This window comes from Lissotriton vulgaris, chromosome 5 (assembly GCF_964263255.1).
Source record: "Lissotriton vulgaris chromosome 5, aLisVul1.2, whole genome shotgun sequence".
Classification (NCBI taxonomy): Eukaryota; Metazoa; Chordata; class Amphibia; order Caudata; family Salamandridae; genus Lissotriton; species Lissotriton vulgaris.
Genome location: NC_141693.1, coordinates 45,546,455 through 45,566,849, shown reverse-complemented (window position 1 = coordinate 45,566,849; position 20,395 = coordinate 45,546,455). Strand labels below are relative to the sequence as shown.

General features: G+C 43.1%; 1 protein-coding gene across 6 annotated transcripts in view; it reads left to right on the top strand.

The window, feature by feature from the left end:
- Positions 1-20,395, top strand: part of LOC147710099 (butyrophilin subfamily 3 member A3-like) — a 353,872-nt gene that overhangs the window by 33,462 nt on the left and 300,015 nt on the right. For all 6 annotated transcript variants that reach the window (XM_086920800.1, XM_086920797.1, XM_086920799.1 and 3 more), the window contains exons 3-4: positions 8,178-8,257; positions 16,998-17,074. In XM_086920800.1, coding sequence (XP_086776926.1) covers positions 8,178-8,257; positions 16,998-17,074 — 157 coding nt within the window. The remainder of the gene's footprint in view (positions 1-8,177; positions 8,258-16,997; positions 17,075-20,395) is intronic.

The following is a 20,395-nucleotide window of genomic DNA, read 5'->3' as shown; positions in this document are numbered from 1 at the left end:
GTGTATGTTAACCCCCTCCAAGTCAGGTGCCATATCTCTAGGTGTGCGCATTATGCTGTCAGCACTAGATACCCGAGTGTTGCTGCCACCAGCTGAGCTGGACTCTGCCTCCAACTCAGCAAAGCTCAATCTATTAGCTACACAAATCTCTGGATGTTGGGCTGAAGCCCTCCTGGCTTCAAGCTCCTTGAGCTCCAAATCAAGTTCTCTCATTTTCAAGTAGTGGTCTCTTTGGCGTTTTTGCGCCTCCATGGCTAATCTCTGTTTCTCCATTTCCATTTGTGCCTTTAATCTTGCCATCTCCATTTCATGTGCCCTGGTTGCTGCCCTGTCTGCCAACTCCTCTGGCGACAGACATCTGGTTGCTGCCTTTTCCATCCTCACTGAACCAGGCATGACGTTTCACAAGCACATGGAGATCTCCCAGCAAAATTAAAAAATAATAAAATCTGTGGCTGCGTTATCGGTCTGCTCTCACTATGTGGTGATCAATAATTCACTGTATGTTAACTACAAATGCAAATTCACAAATCCTCACCGCTGCGTCCAATGTTAGAATTGGGGGTCTCTGGTTGGCGCAAGTATTCAATTGTGAAAAGCAGGGACCCTCTCCTCTAAGTCAGGGAGAAGGAGGACCCCTTAGAATTACGCTTGCTCACCCTCTAGGTGCGTGGCGTGAGCAGCCAAGGCTATTCTTCAAGCGTTATTGGGTTAAGCATTTGTAATCACACACACAATAAATGTACCAATCCCCCCACAAATGGACACCCGGCTGTGGATATGTAAAAATAGTATTTATATATATATATTCTCAAGCAGACTTATCACAAGACCCAGTAACGTTGTTCAAGTGGGCCACAATACTTAATAAAGAGTTCTTTTAAAACCGTTCAAGCAAGTGCAGTTCATTCAGCCATGGGGTAGTTCCTTTAAAAATCATTATTCACAGGTTTCTAGATATGTGGGGCCAGCCTTGGGCCCGCTGGACGGTTCGTAGCACTTTTGGGCACCTAAAACGGGAGGAATCACTGCACCCTACCAAGTCTCACGCATCTCCCATGAGTCGCGTACACCGAGGCCCTATCAACCTTCACGCATCTCGTGTGAGACAGCGTACGTGGCGTACAGCTTCCAGGCAATGCAAAACAATGGTGCGAGCCGTACCCATCTTGTGCGGCTCGTACTGCGGGGTGACTGCAGCGTACTTGTGAGAACTACGGCGCGCACAGCTCACAGTTCTCAGCGCACTCTTGTGAATGCGGGGCGCACAGGTCACAGCTAACCCGAAGCACACAGGGCTGCGAGATGCTTGCCTTACAGTTCGCTTCCTTTACTGCGAAGCGCTCAATCTTTTCAATGTGCACCGTACCTTGGTTCTGATGATATCGGCGAAGGTGGAGGCGAGGCGCACAGCGGCTCCTGGGCTGAGCGAGGCTAGTGCCCGAGGTGTCCGGACTTCGGGGGGTCTGCTCTCTGGATCTTTGGGTCCGGTGGGGGCTTCAAGCAGGAGCGTGGGGGGCACACCAGCGAGCCTCCAGTGGTGAAGTGACAGGGGGGCCTGACACAGCGGGGGAAGAGCGGCTCAGCGGAACGGGGCTCTTTCTCGGCAGGAACGGCCAAACAGCAGCAGTCACGGCCTCAAGGAGGGGCTGGGGGGCACCAGGGTCACGGCTCCGGCGGGGCAAAAATCCTCACACTTACCTGCAGATGAGCAGGGAGCAGGTTGAGCCAGATGGTCCTGTGGCTCAGGTCAGGGGGCAAGCTCTCTTCCAAGCCCTTGGAGATAGTTGAAAAGCACAAGTTCTTTGTAGATAAACAAGATGCAGCAAGTCTTTAAAGGTTCCTCTCTGCTCTCCTTTGGCAGCAAGGTCACCACTGCAGGCCAGTCCATAGGAGAGGGACAGTCTTCCTCCTAACAGCTTTCCCGGCGCCTCCACCTCAGGCAGAGCTTCTTCTTGGCTTCAAGCAGATCTTGTTTGTTAGGAGCAGGGCTCCTATATTTATACTCAGTTTCGTTTGTCTTTTCTCGCCGGGGGGGCCTTTGCATAGCCCATTTCCTTTTTGAAGCACTCTGTTGTGCTGTTCCTGGCTTTTACTTTCAGTGTGAGGGGCAGGAACATCAGACGCTCCACAGGAGGTGGAGCCAGCATTGTGAGGACAGGGGCAGCCAGGAGTACTCTGATGACAGTCCTCCCTCTTCCTGGGTCAGGTGTCGGGCTGAGTCATCAGTCGCTTCCCAGGAGGCAGAGCCAGCATTGTGGTGGCAGAGCACAGCCCTATTCAGAGTCCAGGGGCACTCCCACCTCCCACTAAGGTGTAATCCTTGCATTCACCACCTGTCATCCCCCAGCCCTGTCACTCACATAACCCAGACAGTCAGATACACATCCTAGCAGAGGCGGGCTGAAATGGTTAGGCAAGCAAACGCTAGCTTTCTAAAAGTAGCATTTGCAAACACAGGATATTAAAATAACCTTTAGTAAAAGAAGTATTTTATTATTCTGAGTTCAGGCATACTAAACTTGACTTTCTACCATGTTCCCTGAGCCTGCTGGGATTATAGGGTGTAATAATTCCAGCAGCCCATATTGGCCTATGAGAACAGGTACCCTTACAATTGTGAAAAACGAAATTGGCAGTAATTCACTATTAGGACATGCCACACACATCAGGGCTTGTACTACCATACACTTACAATGCACCCTGCCCTAGGGCCTACCATAGGTGTGACTAATAAGAAGCAAAGGGAAGGTTTTGAGGCTGGCAAGTGTGTGCACTTACCCAGCCAGCATGACAGTACCAGACTGCACGCATGTTTTGCAATGGCAGACCTTAGAGACATTTTAAAAGGCTGCTTCTGTGGGTGGCACAACCAGCACTGCAGGCCCACTAGCAGTAATGGCATTTACAAGCCCTGGCACCCCTGGTGCACTTTACTGGGGACTGACAGTAAATCCAATGAACCAATCATGGACATCAATTATAGGTACACTTTGCACAGGGAGAGCATATGCACTTTAGCACTGGTCAGCAGTGGTAAAGTGCCCAGAGTCATTAAACCAACAAAAACAGGGCAGAGAGAATATTGGAGGAAGACAAAAAGTTCAGGGATGACCCTGCCAAGAGGGCCAAGTCCAACACTGCTCCTTTAGCTAGACCCCTCCTTTTAAATCAGATTCATGTCATGTGGAAAATGGCAGTGGGCACTTATTTGTGCCTCTGACTGAAAGCATTAAGCAGCTCGGCCCTTCAAGATCTCCTTGTGATTAAAGAAAAGGCATGCATGCCAGGATAACTGCTGGGACACTTGTGATGTGGAGATGACCTCTAATCGAGAAAGTTGCTACTGCCTCTTGCAACTTCCTGCAGTCAGTGTCTGATTCTGATTGGTAAGTCATACTGGTCAACATTCCTGGGCCACCTGCTTCTGGGCTCATTTTGGGCCATATGTACACAGCTTTTTTTCTTTTGCAAATGCCCAATTTGAAGAATCAGGCAATTTACAAATGCAAAAAGACATTTTAAACTGTACACTCTATTTGTGATTCAGTAACCTATTACCGAATCACAAATTGGGTCTGCGATTCGGTATCAGGAAGGGGTGTGTTTAGGGTGTCGCTTGCAAATACCAATTCACATTATTATGCACAAATCTTTTGCAACCGAAATGCGGTTGCAAAACAGTCTCACTTCACCAACAACTCAAAGTTGGTAGTAATCCGAACGCAAATGGAAGGGGGTCCCATATTTTTTAAGAGCAGGCAGTGGTCTCAAGAAAAATGGGGTGCATAACAAAATAATTTGCTTTATTTAAAAGCAAACGTAGACGTGGTGGTCTGCTGACCCCAGCAGGCCATCAACCCCAACACCATCAAACTCATGGTGGAGAAACAGTGGTGGTCCAGGCACCGCTGCAGCAGCAGTCTGACCGCTGGATTACAACTTGGGTGGCCGGACAGCCATGGAACAGCCGCCACCTCCAGGAGGGCTTCAATATGCTTGGTCTTATTACAACTTTCCTCACCGCCAGCGGTGTCAGGGAGGTTCTTACTCCATGAAATTGCTGGCAATTAGGAAAGACAGGCAGACCTACTGGGCCCCATCTTGGTCCTGTGCATGGGGGTGCAGACAGGGAGGCACATGGTGTGCCCCCCTGTGTGCATGCACCCCATTCCTGCATGGCATGGAGTGCACAGTCCATGCCATGCAGGAACGTGCACTGGTGGTCCCGCGGCGGTGCAGTTTAAGGCTCACATATGAGCCTTTAAACTGCACTGCTGCGTCCTGCTCACTCCAGCCGCCAGACCACGATAATACTCAGAATCTGGTGGGCGGCCGGCAGCCCTGTTTGGCGGTGTGGGAGCGGCCCCGGTGTGGCAGCCCGCTTCCACGCCACCAAACTGACGGACCCAGAGTAAATGCAGATCAATCACACATAACGAAACAACTTCCAGCAACCCATAACTGAACTCTGATATTCTGAACACATGTTGTAAATTAACACCTAAAAGTGAACTCCAGAAGAGTGCTTAGTGACAACAAAGGGATGTCACTTTGATACTTGTGTACCACATTGGCACTTTAAATGTGCATATTTAGGTGGGATGCAGAGCAGTGGCCTGTTGGGCCAGTGCATGTGAGTGTTGGCCTGTGTCTGGGTGTCACATACATTCCATTGCTGGAGGCACTTCTTGTGCCACTGTATTTCAAGTGGCCTTTGAGTAGCGCGTCATTGCTGTTTCATCCTGTTATCTTGATTAATGTAAATGTCCTTTAATTCTCATTACTTTTTTGGTGACACTTGAGTCATAGTCTGAGTTTTACGAATTTTAAAAGCGCACAATTCCTTTCAGTGCGAGGCTCCAGAAGGCAAGGAACTCCATGCGACTACATTCCTATACTGCTGGATTTCTAGTCCTCGAAAATGAGATGCCAAAAAAGAAATATGGACAAAAAGATGTATTGATTAATTCTTTTCCTTGAAAAGTAATCAATAAAATGGTGCACAGACAAAATATCGACTCCAAAATATCGACTGGACATAATATCAACTTTTAAATATAGACTGGACAAAATATCGACTGGACAGAATATCGACTACAAAAATATCGTTTTTAAGGTAAGTGAAGTAATATCGACTGTATAAAATATAGATAGCAAAAATATCGATTTTTTAATAATATATAATATTTTATAGTGTATTTTTATGTAATAATATGTGTGAAAAGTGTGTATTAATGTTATAAAATATTTTATTAAATGAATTTTGTTTTTATAACAATGCGTAATGTAGTTCTGTAGCGGGTTGTGGGTTTATAGGGGAATAGGGCGGGAAGTAATTTAATAATAATTAATTAATTAATATATGTTTGTAAATATTTTTAATGAATAAATAATTGATAATTAATTAATATTAATTAGTTAATTAATTAATATAATTTTGTACATATTTTTTTATTAGTAATTAATTGGTAATTAATTAATTGTAATTAGTTATTTACATTAATTAGAGTACATTTTAAATATATATAATTTTGTGTTATTGTTAAGTAATTAATTGGGAAAATATAATATTAATTATTAAATTAATTATAGTAATGTGCTAATATATTTACTTTATTGTTATTGTTAATTAATAATTAATTGGTAATTAAATAATATTGATTAATTTTGGGTAAAGGGGTATTTTTAGGGTTCAGGGTCAGTTTTCAGTTTTTGGGTAAAGGGGTATTTTTAGGGTTCAGGGTCAGTTTTGGGTTTTTGGGTAAAGGGGCATTTTTAGGGTTTTGGGTCAGTTTTCAGTTTTAGGGTAAAGGGGTATTTTTAGGGTTCAGGGTCAGTTTTGGGTTTTTGGGTAAAGGGGTATTTTTAGGGTTCAGGGTCAGTTTTCAGTTTTTGGGTAAAGGGGTATTTTTAGGGTTCAGGGTCAGTTTTCAGTTTTTGGGTAAAGGGGTCTTTTTAGGGTTCAGGGTCAGTTTTCAGTTTTTGAACGATATTTTAGCAAGTCGATAATGTGAACGTCGATACTCTTTGGAGTGGGAATAGTATTTTTTACACTTCTGGTATAGTATGGTAATATAATAGTATCTTATTTAATTATTGTATGTTACTATATATATATATGTTTTAACAAATATGATTGTAAAAAATTATTTTTATTATTTTCATTTATTATTTAATTATTATAAGTTTATTTAAGTATTTTTAAGTATATTTTAGTAATAAAATTTTAATATTAATTTAATTAAACACTGTTTTTAATAAAGTCGATATTTTTTATAACTATATTATTGTAAACGATATTTTGTACTCGATATTTTTGTACTTACCTGTTTGTAGATACAAACTTGATATTTTGACTGTCGATATTTTGTCCACGATATTTTTGCAAGTCGATATTTTGTCCCTTGATATTATTTCATTGATCCCAATAAAATATTTGCTGTTTCACATTCCTAAAATATATCGAGTGGAAAACTATGCTATAATTGTACACCTTTTGTCGCTGGTTCATAATTTTTTTTAATGCAGGTAAGTTTCTTCTTTGAATCACATAGATTGTGATTCATTGATTACCACGCCCCCTAGCAGTAAAGGTGAGTTCTGCAGCATTAAGAGCAACATCCTGTTTGAGCCACTAACACACTGTACTCACACAGCTTGGTGGAGGGAGTGTGGAGCAGGCGTAGCATCATTCTTTCATTGTTTCTAAACACGAACAAAGAGAGATGTCTTCTATTCCTGCCAAGAGGGTACATCCAATTGATGGTGCCAGCTTCAAGAGCATGGCAGGCCGCTAGGTGGCCGAATGGAGCCAGCACACATACAAAATAGCAAAAATTGGAAGTCACTTAACTTTCATTACAGAAAAGCCAGACAGATTGCCTAATATTTATAAAATCATGGGAAGGTTTGCAGAATCAATTAGTCCTTGCATTTTGGATTTGCACTCAGCATGAAAATGTGTTCAATGTTTGCGACTAGTTTTTCAGCATAGTCGATTAGTAATTAAATTAAGGTGCTACGTTTGATGGGTGTATTTTCATGCAAACGTCAGAGCTGTTGTCCTTTAGAGGGCTTGTTCTATTCTGTGAAGACTGCCAGACCCTACCTAAGCTTTGCTGGTGCTTGCACCGTGGCCCTGCCCATGGGTGCACTATTAGCAGCACCAATCTTTAAATCTAGGAAACTAAAGTGATTCAGAGATCACTACCAGTGCATCTGTATGCAGCCATCTTTGAATGATGTTTGTTACACTTTGCTAAGCACGATTGAAAGAGAACAAGCAGTGGAAAAGCTAATAGTTAGGCAGCCAGTGCCAGACCTATTGGCTTTGCCAATGCTTGTTTACTGTGGTACCTATTTCCTTCTAAGACTCCACCAAAGCTTCTTACCCTGAATCCTTTGCGCAGACAGATGCAGCTACCACAGCAGCTCCAGTATCATAGGCTCCCCCTGGGAAAGCATCACTCCCCCCTAATATCTGATTCTGCGGGGGGGGGGGCCTCAGGAGGAAACTCTCTCTGTCTCTGATGGACATGGCCTCCATCTCACCAGGGGGCATGTGGTGCTCAGCAGGACACCCACAGCCAGGCACTTCACTCTGACAATAAAGGCCCTTATTACAAAGCGCTCAGAAAACAGGCCAATCCGTCCATACCCTGGAGTTACCCATAGGGGGGGGGGGGCGTAAATCAGGGGGAGAGAAATCGAATCCCTGATGAACCGGAGCCTGAGGGGCCTCAAAGACATGAGGGATTGAGATGGAAACTGTAATCCGGGGTCTGATTCACCCAGTAATTCCTCATTTCATCCCAGTCTTTGACAACGAGATTTCATCATTTTGTAATCAGTGGGGGCTGGGGGGGCTGGGGGGGGGGCAGAAAGAAGGCGGCATGGACATGCACATACATGTGCCCCATTCCCGGTGCACTGTTGGAGAAGGGTCAGCAGCTGAAGCCCCTCAGCCCCTCCAGGGCACAGAGGGCACAGCCATCCCTCCCTGTGAGTGACACACGCTGACATCAAGCTGGCATGAACCCCAGGGGCTGCCCCGGCCCTTCTGTGTATTTAACCCTGCTTCCTCTAAACTGCACTGTTTACATTTCTATATGTGGAAATCACCATCGAGGCCAGAATTCAGACTTTGATCCCAGCTGTTGCCTTTTATTCCAAAGCTGCAGCCTGGCCACTCTTGTGGGAAGTTTCTTCGCTGCACCTGGTCCCTGAGCCCAGAGAGGTTCTTGTCTTCAGGCAGGTGAGTGACCATTTATCAACATTCATTGCATGTCCTACATGTTGTAAGCATCTCATGGCGCATATTTAAACCTGTTGTGAAAACAGCACAGAGCACTTTTGTCCCTCCCAGGCCACGCTCATTTCTTTTGCTAAACGAGTCTAAGAGGCAACTGCAGCCCGACAAGCTCATGACATGCTGTGGCTGCAAAGCACTTCACCTCGGGCACTGCAACAAAGTGTAAAACAACCGGGAGTTACAATGTGGGAGGATACAGGCAGACAGGAGACAAATGGACCTGCAACCATTAGAGCGACCTATAGTGCCTTTTCAAACAAGCATCGACAAAGCCAACAGCTCCGACATTTGTCCTGTGCATGAATATATTGGCATAGATCACACACATGTAGACCCATATGAAGATAGCAACATGCATATTGACATACAGCGCACCTACAGCAAAACACCTGCATGCATTCATGCACACACAGTTCAACACACAGACAGAAACATACACAGTCCAGGCATACATGTGTCAGTGCGCACATGACCTACAAATATCAGGGCACATGGAACCCAGACACTACCAGACATGCAGCCACTGACTGATGCACACAAACACATTAATGCTCAAAGAGAGAACCCTATAGACACACACATATCCACAACACACAAGGGCAGTCACAAATCACACATGCAGGCTTCAGTCTCTAGACAAATTTACTGACGGAAAGAGAAATCAACAAAGACACGTATTCTGACTTCACCACCATGTAATGTTTAACTCCTCTGTGCCCATTCAGTCCTTGGCCTCTCCTTTAGTGATGGGTTTGTTGCATGTAAGCATACTGAGTTTTAAAGACCCTAGACAAAAGGCAGAAGTGCACCATACCTATTTGAAAGAAGGTAGGTGGGTTCTGAGAAGCGAGGTGGTTAAGCATGTAAGTGTGGGGTGTTTCTGTAAGCCCAGCAAAATATGTATGATGTGTATGTACATGATAGAAGGCAGGCGGTCGGAACAGGAGAAAGATGATGATACCTCAGCTGATTAACAGTGTTGTGATTGGAAATGCTCCAAGAAGGCTGGAGAACAAAGAATGAAAAAATGAAAGAATCATTTCAAATACTGCATCAAACCAAGTCACCAAACCAGATCCAATGTTCTTTAAAAAGATGCACGAAAACGATGAATTAACTATCGTTCATGCGATATCTGCTAAATGTGTTGGGTCTTGCATGTGTAACAGCCCCTGAACTTCTGAAACAATTCTGTCTGTCTGTAGAATATAAACGCCAGCCTCTAAAGTCAAAGCGACATCTTTTTGCCAGAGAACAGGCATTAACATGTTTCAATTATCAAAACACATAGACTTCAGGTTTATACGAGGCAAGGGATGCGACTAGTGCTATTTTAAGGCAGTGGATACAAGGTCTTTCCACCACACTGAATAATTTCTGTAACTGTTATCAAGTTCTGCTGTCCGAGCTCCAACCCACAGCAGGTAACATTTGCTAGAAATAAATGAGAACCATTATTCAGGCGTTCTTGATGAGTAGGAATGGAGGCAATGGGGAAACAGGTAAAACACAGCTTAACCCTGGCATTAAAGCACTACACATTCTGTGTAAGGATATGGTGTCTCATAGAAGGGAGCATCCAAGAGGATTTCTGCAATATGCTGTGCTGCTATGCAAAACGTCTTATTCATTTTCATTTAAACAAATGTGAGAAAAAGGAAACTTCATTGAATAGAACAATTGTGCATTGTGCATAGTTTCAAACCACCCAAAGGATTTATATGTCTGACTGTCATGAAAATAAAAGGTTTAAATGGGTAAGGAAATAAGCATGCATAAGCCAAGAGATAGTTGGAGTGTCACTAACGGTAAATGGTACATCTTCTGTTTAGTAAGGCCGAAACAGGGCTGTGGATAGAATCAGGTTTAATGAGTACACTCTCTTAGAAAGTGTGCACATTCCATTGTTTTCTTGGTCTAACTGTCTAATTTCATTCTGCTGCACCTTTTTCTGAATATTTATTTCATTCATTATAAATAGTGTATATTCCTGTGGTGAGGAAACGTTTATTTCTTTTAGAACATGGTCAGAAAGAAATCTAAAAAATCCATATCATATTTTCCTTAATGAAGTAAAAGGGTTCCTTTCCAGCTATCATTGGCACAGCTTACTTACACTGTATGTGGTAACTATTGCAGGTGTTTGTGTTTGATAACACTGATCTGGATGATTCATTTTAGTTCCAGGAGTGTTGGAAAGAAAACGTTGCATGTGGCTGTCAGAATCATGAGGCCATAAGTCTAGTTTTCAATAGTCAGTTGAGTGGGATCATAGGCTCCATTTTGTATCATCTCATTTATGTGTGAGAAAGACATATTCATTTGGATATGCCAATTATTCAACACGGTCAAGTCGACTTTGGTAAAAAAAAAAAAAAAGGTTTCTTCAAGTTCCTCATTGCTCCCCATCCCAGACAGGTTGTCTGTGGATAGTTTTGTTCAGAAAGATTGTTTCTTTCTGAATTATTCAGGCCCAAAATGAGGCCTCTTTTCATTAGATCTGCCTGCAAAAAAGGGGTTCCCCAAATACTTTTTTCATCAACATTTACTTTCAAGACTCATATCCTTGAAAGATTTTGACTCAACTCAGTTGAGTAAATCAGCTTGTTGGTAGTGATTATATTTTTTGGAAGATGTTGTGGTCTCTGTGTGAAATGGTAGGCTGAAGGATGTGATCTCTCAGCACTCTGAAAATAGGGGATTTATTCAAGAAATTAGAATGACTATCAGGGAGCAGGGCCTTGCAACGTTCCTATTGTGTGCAATTGTGAATTCCTCTAGGATAGATAGATAGATAGATAGATAGATAGATAGATAGATAGATAGATAGATAGATAGATAGATAGATAGATAGCCTATGTGTGAAACAATGGGCGTTGTAGTCATAACAATCAATTTCCTCATAATAAGGATTTTTATTATTCAAAGTAGCTTATGCCTGTAAATCAGAAATCATTCTTTTAACAGTCTCAATGTCCCAATCATCTGATATAGAACCAGATTTTATCACATCATTCATTCAAACTTTTATCACATAAGGCAATTGGAATATTTCAGAGGGTTCCCTAATCTGTTATGGAATCTTTTCCCATACTGGGGCACAGGATAAGCTGCAATTTTTCAAAGTAAAACCTTCTTTGGGTTCTGAGAGATTAAGAGTGAGGCTACACTTCAAGAACCACAGGTGAGGCAATTGTCCTTACAGGGATAAAAAGTCCATGAAACAATGAGTATCATTGTCAACCACAAAAGGAGAATAACATTTCCCAAAGTGATCCAGGCGCAGGACCGCAGTGAAATCAAAAACTTGTCCCAAAACCATTAACAAATGCAAAGCAGTCTTTGGTGGTAAGAGACTGTATAAAGGGTTGAAAAATCTGTGAAATATCCAGAGTTATTTTAAATATTGTTGGTCTGTTGAGGCTCTTGAAAGGGTACTTTTCCAAATGATGTCGCATCAGATTGAATTTCATAGAAAACTATGGAATTAGGGTAGACAGTCACCACTGTCATGTTGTCAGCATCAGCTGTATATGTTGAACTCAATGTTCTGTGTAGACTGTTGCACTCAATTATCCCCAGCCGGGAAATCAAGCCAGTCATGTTACTGCTTTATCCATGGAATACGGCATTCCGAGTCGGGAGAGGCTATGAGGCACTACTCTGAACCTTTCTTGGTCCCTTCCAGTGGTCTGCTGTAGAGAACTAGCCACATAGTGTTCTTTAATGTGATCAATAGACACTTGTCTGGTTATTCTTGATCCAGGCAAAGGAGGCAGTATAACAGCTCTGTTACCTTTTCCCCCCAAGAACAGAGACAGGTGGTCTGTAGGATGATTCAAAAGCTTGCTTGCCATGGAGTTTCTCATGAACTAAGTCCCAAACTTTGGGAAACTGACTGTCAGCAGCACTGATAACCTTCTCTTCCCAGGTGGAGACGTCAGAGTTGTTTGTATTAGACAGCATGTCTCTGATGTCTTGGATACTCTGTAAAACATTCAAACATTCCTCCATGTCAAATATATCTTTAACCGCCACCTTCTCAGGGACATACATAGGAACTTCAAAGAGAAACTCATATGAAGTGCTTCCTCCCAATACTCATCTGCAATTTATTTAATTCTCGCAGATTGTGGTACCAGCTACGACCTGAGCTTCTGTCCCCAGCAGGCATCGCCTGTTGAAAAATTCCACTGGCGCTCTCTGCAATGCTGTTCAGTTCAGCTTTGAATGGGCTGCTTAATTGCAGATAAACTCTCAGAGCAGACATTGAATCCATGTAAGCCTTAGAGGCAAATGCAGGACCGTTATCTGAATAAAATGAATGAACTGCCCCCATTGACACTAGAAACTGCAAATCTTTCACTACTGCTGAAGAGCTTGCTTCTGTGGCCAAACCTATAGGAATTCAGAACATAAATCACTCGCTACCAACATATACTTGAATGGGTTAGCTGGATTGATGGGACCGATGTGGTCAAATAAATCACCCAGAAGGGGCTATTCGAAATCATGAGGATAATTGGCAAAAGTATTTTTACAGTGAAGTGTTTAATCTTTTAACAAATGTCATACTGTCTAACATAGTCCATAGTATGTTTATATAAACTGGGCTACCAGTAGTGGTTGCTGTACCATTACTAAAGTTGCTTTAATTACTGCATGTGCAGAAGCCCACCCCTTATGAGCTTCTTTGATGAAAGCTAAACTAGACAGACTATTAGGTATTATTACGTCTCCCACTGCTGATAATATGAGCACAGAAATGTTATCTGAATTGAGGGTGTAGGAGTATTTGAGAGTAAAACCTTTAGGAGACTTCGCTGCTTGCTTGGTTGCATTTATGGTTGTTCAATATCTGTGTTGATCTTTGTTTAAGATCTGGTTAAGACTGCTACTCCGACGGTCTGAAATGCAGCTTTTGCCATTAGCTTTCCTTTAGCGTGAAAGCCCTCACACTGATGGCCTCAATGGTGCCTTACATGGACAAATGGAAGCTCGTCTTCGTAAGATAGCTTCTTTCCCCAGAGCTGTTTATTCTTTATAGGTTTTACCTTTGAATCTTTGATTCCATTCAACCAATGATGCTGGAAATCAACATTGTAACCCTGCACACAAAAGGATGAACTGGACACAATAAGTGTGGGAACAGATGAGTCAGCCTTTTGAATGCAAGTAACAGGGCATGTAATTCTGAATGTTGTGCAGTGCTATCACCTATGATTTTATTGTGAGTGTGCTGTGGGATGATCTCATCATCATGCGCTACAACTTGTAAAGCAGCACAGGCTGTGGAGTTTTGTACTTCATACCTAATGCAGGTTGGGCAGAACCATCATTATAGCATATGCTCTGGTAAGACTCAATGGGTAAAGTAGCAAGAGTCAGAACAACATCTTGTGCATTTAGAAGGAAAGCTTGTGTGCAAAGAGTTGGATCATATTGAAGCTTTACATCCACTGTACCCATCTCTTGAATATGGCCTGAGCATTAGGAATGCTTGCCTTGGTGGCTGCTTCTAGTGCTGGTACGGGAGAAAAAACAAATATATGTTTTCCCTCCTTCAAAATAGATGTTTGCACAGCTGCAAGGATTTTTTCAATAGAAGCACAACAAGCTTTGCTAAGGAATACAAATGAAACTTGTAAGCAATAGAAATGATAAAACGTATATGCGTTTGTACCAAGTGCAGGTTGGGGGCAAAGTCCTTGGAATCCGTTCTAGAAGATATCACACATACAGAATGTTTTAACTTTTAAAAGCATTGCAGTGTAGATGATCTTTTAAAGATGATTGACTGATTTTTTATTATTATAACATATCAATGTTTGAGTTTGTTCTGTGTGGGAATGCAAGGACAGATTATAGCAATGAGAAAGTCACATTATTAAAGTTTACACTTCTTGTCTCACTAACTTGGTATTGAAATAAGTAGTTTATATTTCCAAATTATATTCTGTGAATGCCTTGCCACATGGTGTGATGAGAGCCTAGGAAGAGGCGACTGGTGAAAGTACTATACAGTTTGGTGAAAAGATTTATGTAACAAACATTGATTTGTAGGACCTATTGCTGATCTTTGTACAACTGTGAGGAATATTTATACTGACCATGTGAATCTACACAGTGAAAAAAACAGATAATTAGAGGATTTTGCTTGAAAGAGATGACAATGCCTGTACTCAGTCAGTGAGGAAATATTTCATTTATGTGTAGAGAGCATTAGAAATTAGAAAGACAATGGAGGAAAAACTATGATCCCGCCATCAAAAGCCAATACAAGCTGGGTATTAGACAGTACCATAATGGGAGCATCCAAGCCCAAGACAAATATTTTGATGGAAAAATTAATTCAGCATGTATCTCCTCAAGAGAGCTATTTAAGGTAGTGCGCTCCTTAACCTCCACTGATCAGGAAACTAACAAGCACTCCTCATTCAAAGAGAGATGTTATGTAATCAGATGGGGAAACTCTTCAAAAATAAGGTGGAAATAATATTTAACTCCCTGCAAAGAAACAGTAGTCCAAACAGCGCTGATGTTCACCCTAGTATCAATGATAACATGAGAATTAAAACAGAGACTAGATCTAAGTGAACAAGATATGACCTCAATCCTGCAGAAGATTAAATCTGGTCTCCACAAGACCCGATTCCACCAGACATCTTGCTGCAGGTAGGGAAAAGATCTAGGTCTACCACTGCAGCACTCGTATCACTCTCTCTTACACAAGGGATTATCCCCAAAACCTGGAAACACACCATAATCCAGACACTGCTGAAAAAGCCCCATTTTGACCCGGCAGAGCCAGGGAATTATCAACCAATATCACTTTTGCCACTGTTAGGCAAAATAACTAAAAACACTTCAATCAGGCCCTGTCCATTATCTAGAAGAGAATCAGGTGTTGCATACCACTCACATGGGTTCTGACTGCAACACAGCACAGAGTCAGCCTTGTTGGTGGTCACAGAGGAACTAAAGGAAATCCTAGACCGGGGGTGCACAGCAGCTATCCTGCTTCTCGATCTTAGCGCTGCGTTTGACACAGTGGATCACTATACCATGATCCACAGGCTAAAGGAAGAGGGTATTACAGGCTCTGTGCTTAAGTGGAAAACCTCATTTCTAGAAGATAGATCCTTCCAATTACTGGAAGGTGAGCACCTATCTAACACCCTTCAAATCTCGTGTGGAGTCCCACAGGGATCTGCATTAAGCCCGACACTATTTAACCTGTATATGCAACCACTAGCAGAGATAGTGCAAGATTTTGGATTATCCATAGTGTCATATGCGATGACACCCAGCTGATTCTATCAGTAATGGAAGGTCCCCAATCCATACACAACAACCTGGCACCGTGCATGGTACAAGTAGCATATTGCATGAATAAGTGTAGCCTAAAGCTGAATGGAGGAAAAACAGATCTCATGTTCTTGGGCAATAAGGCGGTCGCAAGCAACATTATCAGCTGGCCTCCAGAATTGGAAGAACCCCCTGTCCCAAAGAATGCTGTTAAAAATCTGGGAATATGGCTAGACGAAAGTCTGTCCATGGAAACTCAAGCCAAGAAACTATCAGGTGTATGCTATGTACTTCTGTGCATGCTCCGGATGATCCTTCCTCTTATTCCTGAACATACTCGCAGAACCATGGTCCAGGCCCTAGTGGTGTTGCAGCTGGAGTATGGTAACTCTGTATCTAGGCGCACCCAAATACGATATTGCTGCACATCCCGAGACAAAAGTCAGCTAAGGCAGCCCTGAAGACATTACACTGGCTCCCTATCCAGGCCAGGGTCGAGTTCAAGTCAATAACTATTGACCATGGAGCTATGAATGACAAAGGTCCGGCCTTAATCGAAAAGCTTATCCCACACTATATCCCAGGCAGACCCTTAAGATCCTCTGCAGATCTACTCACAAAACAGACTAGGATGAAGAGATCTAGGTGGGGCGGTAGATACTTCTCGCAACTAGCTCCTAGCCTGGGAAACGCACTGCCTATGGAACTGCGTCTGTTGACTGATGAATTGGCATTCAGGAAAATACTTAAAACTTGTCTCTTCCTTTAATATCCTTGCACCCGGACTGCCAACTTTCTCCTAGTGCTGGGAAGCCTTTGGGCATCCATGCGCTCTACAAATCCATAAACAGAGCTGAACGTAGGCCCAGTGGGGAGGACCCTTACCTTGTATGTGTTGTTATTGTTAGACTGAATCCCGAGTAATAATCAATTTGCAGTTCATACCATAGTTAATACTAAGCAGTGACAGTGAAGTGAATCTGTTCAAGCAAAATAGTAGAGGTGTAGTTAGTAGCTTTTTGGGGGTATGTATACTAAGCATAAGATTATTGTGATCTGAACTAATAGTATGAATTTCTTTCTCTGTTCATTTTGTTAAATTGTTAAGACATTGCATACAATAATATCTCACATTTTGTTTCATTTTTAATTTTGTAAATTTAATGTATTTTTTAACTTTTATTGTAAAGATGTGTTTGGTAATGCACATCTGCCATATTGTGTCAAGTATAAGGATGGCAACTCTTAGCAAATATTGCGCCTTCTACACTAAACCCTTAGTGAGAAGTGTAGTTATTTCATTCATTGCATTGTTTTGTTCATCACTGTGATCTCTATGAGAAACCTGTGGGATTTGTTCTTTCTCCTCTCACAGAATGATGGCCCTTCCGTGCCTGCCAGGACTCTTCTCACTGCTGGTGCTGTGTCAGTACCATGAAACACCTGTCTCAGGTAGGTTAACTCTGTTTTCTTGTTTTATAATTTCTGGCCTTATTTATTTTTACAATCCTCCAGTCTAGCAGAGTCCCTGAACCCACCACATTTGTGGAAGAAAGTCCCTCATATTCAAAGACAGCTCCCACAGTGTAGGGAGGTTTTCTCATAACGTGGGTTCTGCTGCAAAGACTTGAAACCACTTTGGGGGAAACACACTGTTCGACTCTCCGCCAAAAGATCACTGAAACAATATTGTGGTAAAACATATATGTACGTTGTTCTCTGAATTGATTACGATTCCAGATTCAGAAATAATATTTATCTGTGTCAAAAATAGTGCTAAATACTGCACTTCTTTCATTTCTAAGTGCACTAAATAAAATATGTTATCATTACACAATTTACTGACCAACGAAAGAATCGAAGGCTAATCCGACCTTTTGGGATTTGAACTCATGATCTCCAGGCACTGCAGTTTGGCAGTGGCTGGCATTCAAATTACTGACTCATCCATGTGGCTGACATGTTATGCTGTATGTATTTGTAAAGCGCACCAGCACTTGTAGGGGTTTCCTGGCACTGAGCAGGTGTATGTGACTAGCCTTGCCTATAGCTGGTTGGTTAATTGGAAAGCCAAGTCTTCAGCTTCTTGAGATTTCAAGAAGTGAGGAGGAGGCTCTGATGTGGAGTGTGAGGCTGTTCCACGCTATAGGAGAAATGTATGCTTTAGGAGCAATGTAAGATAAGTCCTGCTCTCCTGAACTGGCGGTGTGTATGTGTGGGGTGTGTGTGAGTAGAAGTCCTGCTGAGTTGAGGTCCCTGGGTGGTTGGTGGAAAGAGATGTGGCTGTTCAGGTAGCTGAGACCTGTGTAGTGCCTTGAACGTGTGTTTTTTTGTGTCAGGAGCGTGTGGAGTTTCCTGAGGTGTGGTGCGAGGTGCATTCTGTGTGGGGGGTTGAGGATGAGTCTGACTGCCAGGTTCTGGATGATTAGTCTTCTTCTGGTGAGTTTATTGGTGATCCCGGAATAAAGTGTGCTACCAAAGTCCAACTTATTGGTGACTAAACTCTTAGTGACAATTTTTCTAGTGTTGCTTGGAAGCCATTTGAAGATTATCTTCTACATCCTCAGGATGTGGAAGCAGGATTCATTGACGGCGTTGACTTGTGTGGTCATCATGTAAAGTTTGCTGTCCATGATTATTTCTGGGTTCCTGGTGTGGGATCTGGGTGTGGGTGTAGGTCTGAGTTTGGTGAGGTGCTCTTGCAGAAGATCACTACTCTTGTCTTGCCAGTGTTTAGATTGAGACAGCTGCTTTCGACCAGTTAGCAACTTCGGTCATGCAGACGGTAAACTTGTTTCTTGTGTTGGAAGTCTTGTCCGAGAGGGAGAGTAAAAGTTACACACTGTCTGTGTGGGAGAGGATGTTGGTGTTGTGCGCACAGATGAAGTTGATAAGAGGGATCATGCATGCATTCAAGAGTGTAGGGCTGAGCAGTGAACACGGTGGCATTCTGCAGAGGAGTTTGCGAGCTTCAGAGAAGTAAGATGCCAGGATGACAGCTTGTGCGATATCCATTATGAAGAAGCAGACCCAGCCAAGTGTGGGTTCTTGGATGCCTTTCTCAAGTAGGCTCCTGATAAGGATGGTGCGTGAGACCGTGTCTTTGGAATACCTCCTAGCAGAAGCGGTGTTGCATGGAGCAACTCCCAGCAAAGGTGGTATATCCATATGGCAGACTTTATAAAAAACGTATATATATATCCATAAACTAGCCTTCAACACAGTTGATGTAACTAAGGAGAACTATATAACAGAGGTATTATATCTATTGAAGAACATCTGAGATAGCATGGAAGAGTGTCTAAGGTAACGATGGATAAAACCCAGATCTGTGACTGTGGGGTGAATGTTTTGCCAATGTGCAACATTCCGTCCATCATCTTGTGTGTTTTGCTGTTCACTCTATGTGGGAAGGGTATGCCCAGACGTGGTTCCTGTGCTCACTACGCCACTGGAGTCAAGCTATCCCGGCTGATGACGGCTGATAGCCAGAATCCAGTCCTAGGTTGCTTGATTACGGTCCAGGGAAGACATGGCTTGGCAGTTCGGGCTGAACTGTTCCCATGAGGCACCGGGTCAAGACTGATTTGCATATGGCCATGTCTGAACTGGGGTGGTGTGATGAGCAAAATGACAATGGATTAAACCCAGATCTGTGTCTGGGGTGAATGTTTTGCCAATGTGCAACATTCCGTCCATCATCTTGTGTGTTTTGCTGTTCGCCCTATGTGGGAAGGGTATGCCCAGACGTAGGTCCTATGCTCAGTACGCCACTGGAGTCAAGCTATCCTGGCTGATGATGGCTGATAGCCAGAAACCGATCCTAGGATGCTGGATTATGGTCCAGGGAAGACATTGGCTTGGCAGTTCGGGCTGGACTGTTCCCATGAGGCACAGGGTCAAGACTGATTTGCATGGCCATGTCTGAAATGGGGTGGCGTGGTGAGCTAAATAACGATGGATTAAACCCAGATCTGTGACTGGGGATGAATGTTTTACTAATGTGCAACATTCCGTCCATCATCTTGTGTGTTTGGTGTTCACCCTATGTGGGAAGGGTATGCCCAGACTTGGGTCCTGTGCTCACTATGCCACTAGAGTCAAGCTATCTTGGCTGATGACAGCTTATAGCCAGAAACCGGTCCTAGTTTGCTTGATTATGGTCCAGGGAAGACATGGCTTGGCAGTTCGGGCTTGACTGTTCCCATGAGGCACAGGGTCAAGACTGATTTGCATATGGCCATGTCTGAAATGGGGTGGCGTGGTGAGCAAAATAACAATGGACTAAACCCAGATCTGTGACTGGGGGTGAATGTTTTGCCAATGTGCAACATTCCATCCATCATCTTGGGTGTTTTTCTGTTTGCCCTATGAGGGAAGGGTAGGCCCAGTCGTGGGTCCTGTGCTCACTACGCCACTGGAGTCAAGCTATCCTGGCTAACAACGGCTGATAGCCAGAAACCAGTCCTAGGATGCTTGATTACGGTTCAGGGTAGACATGGCTTGGCAGTTCGGGCTGGACTGTTCCCATGATGCACAGGGTCAAGACTGATTTGCATATGGCCATGTCTGAACTGGGGTGGCGTGGTGAGCAAAATAACAATGTATTAAACCCAGATCTGTGACTGGGGGTGAATGTTTTGCCAATGTGCAACATTCCGTCCATCATCTTGTGTGTTTTGCTTGTAGAATATATACTGCATCGTAGTGTTCCTTATAGAAGTGTGTAATTGACTCTTTTTTAAATTGAAGAAGGGTGGGGGCAATCCTGTG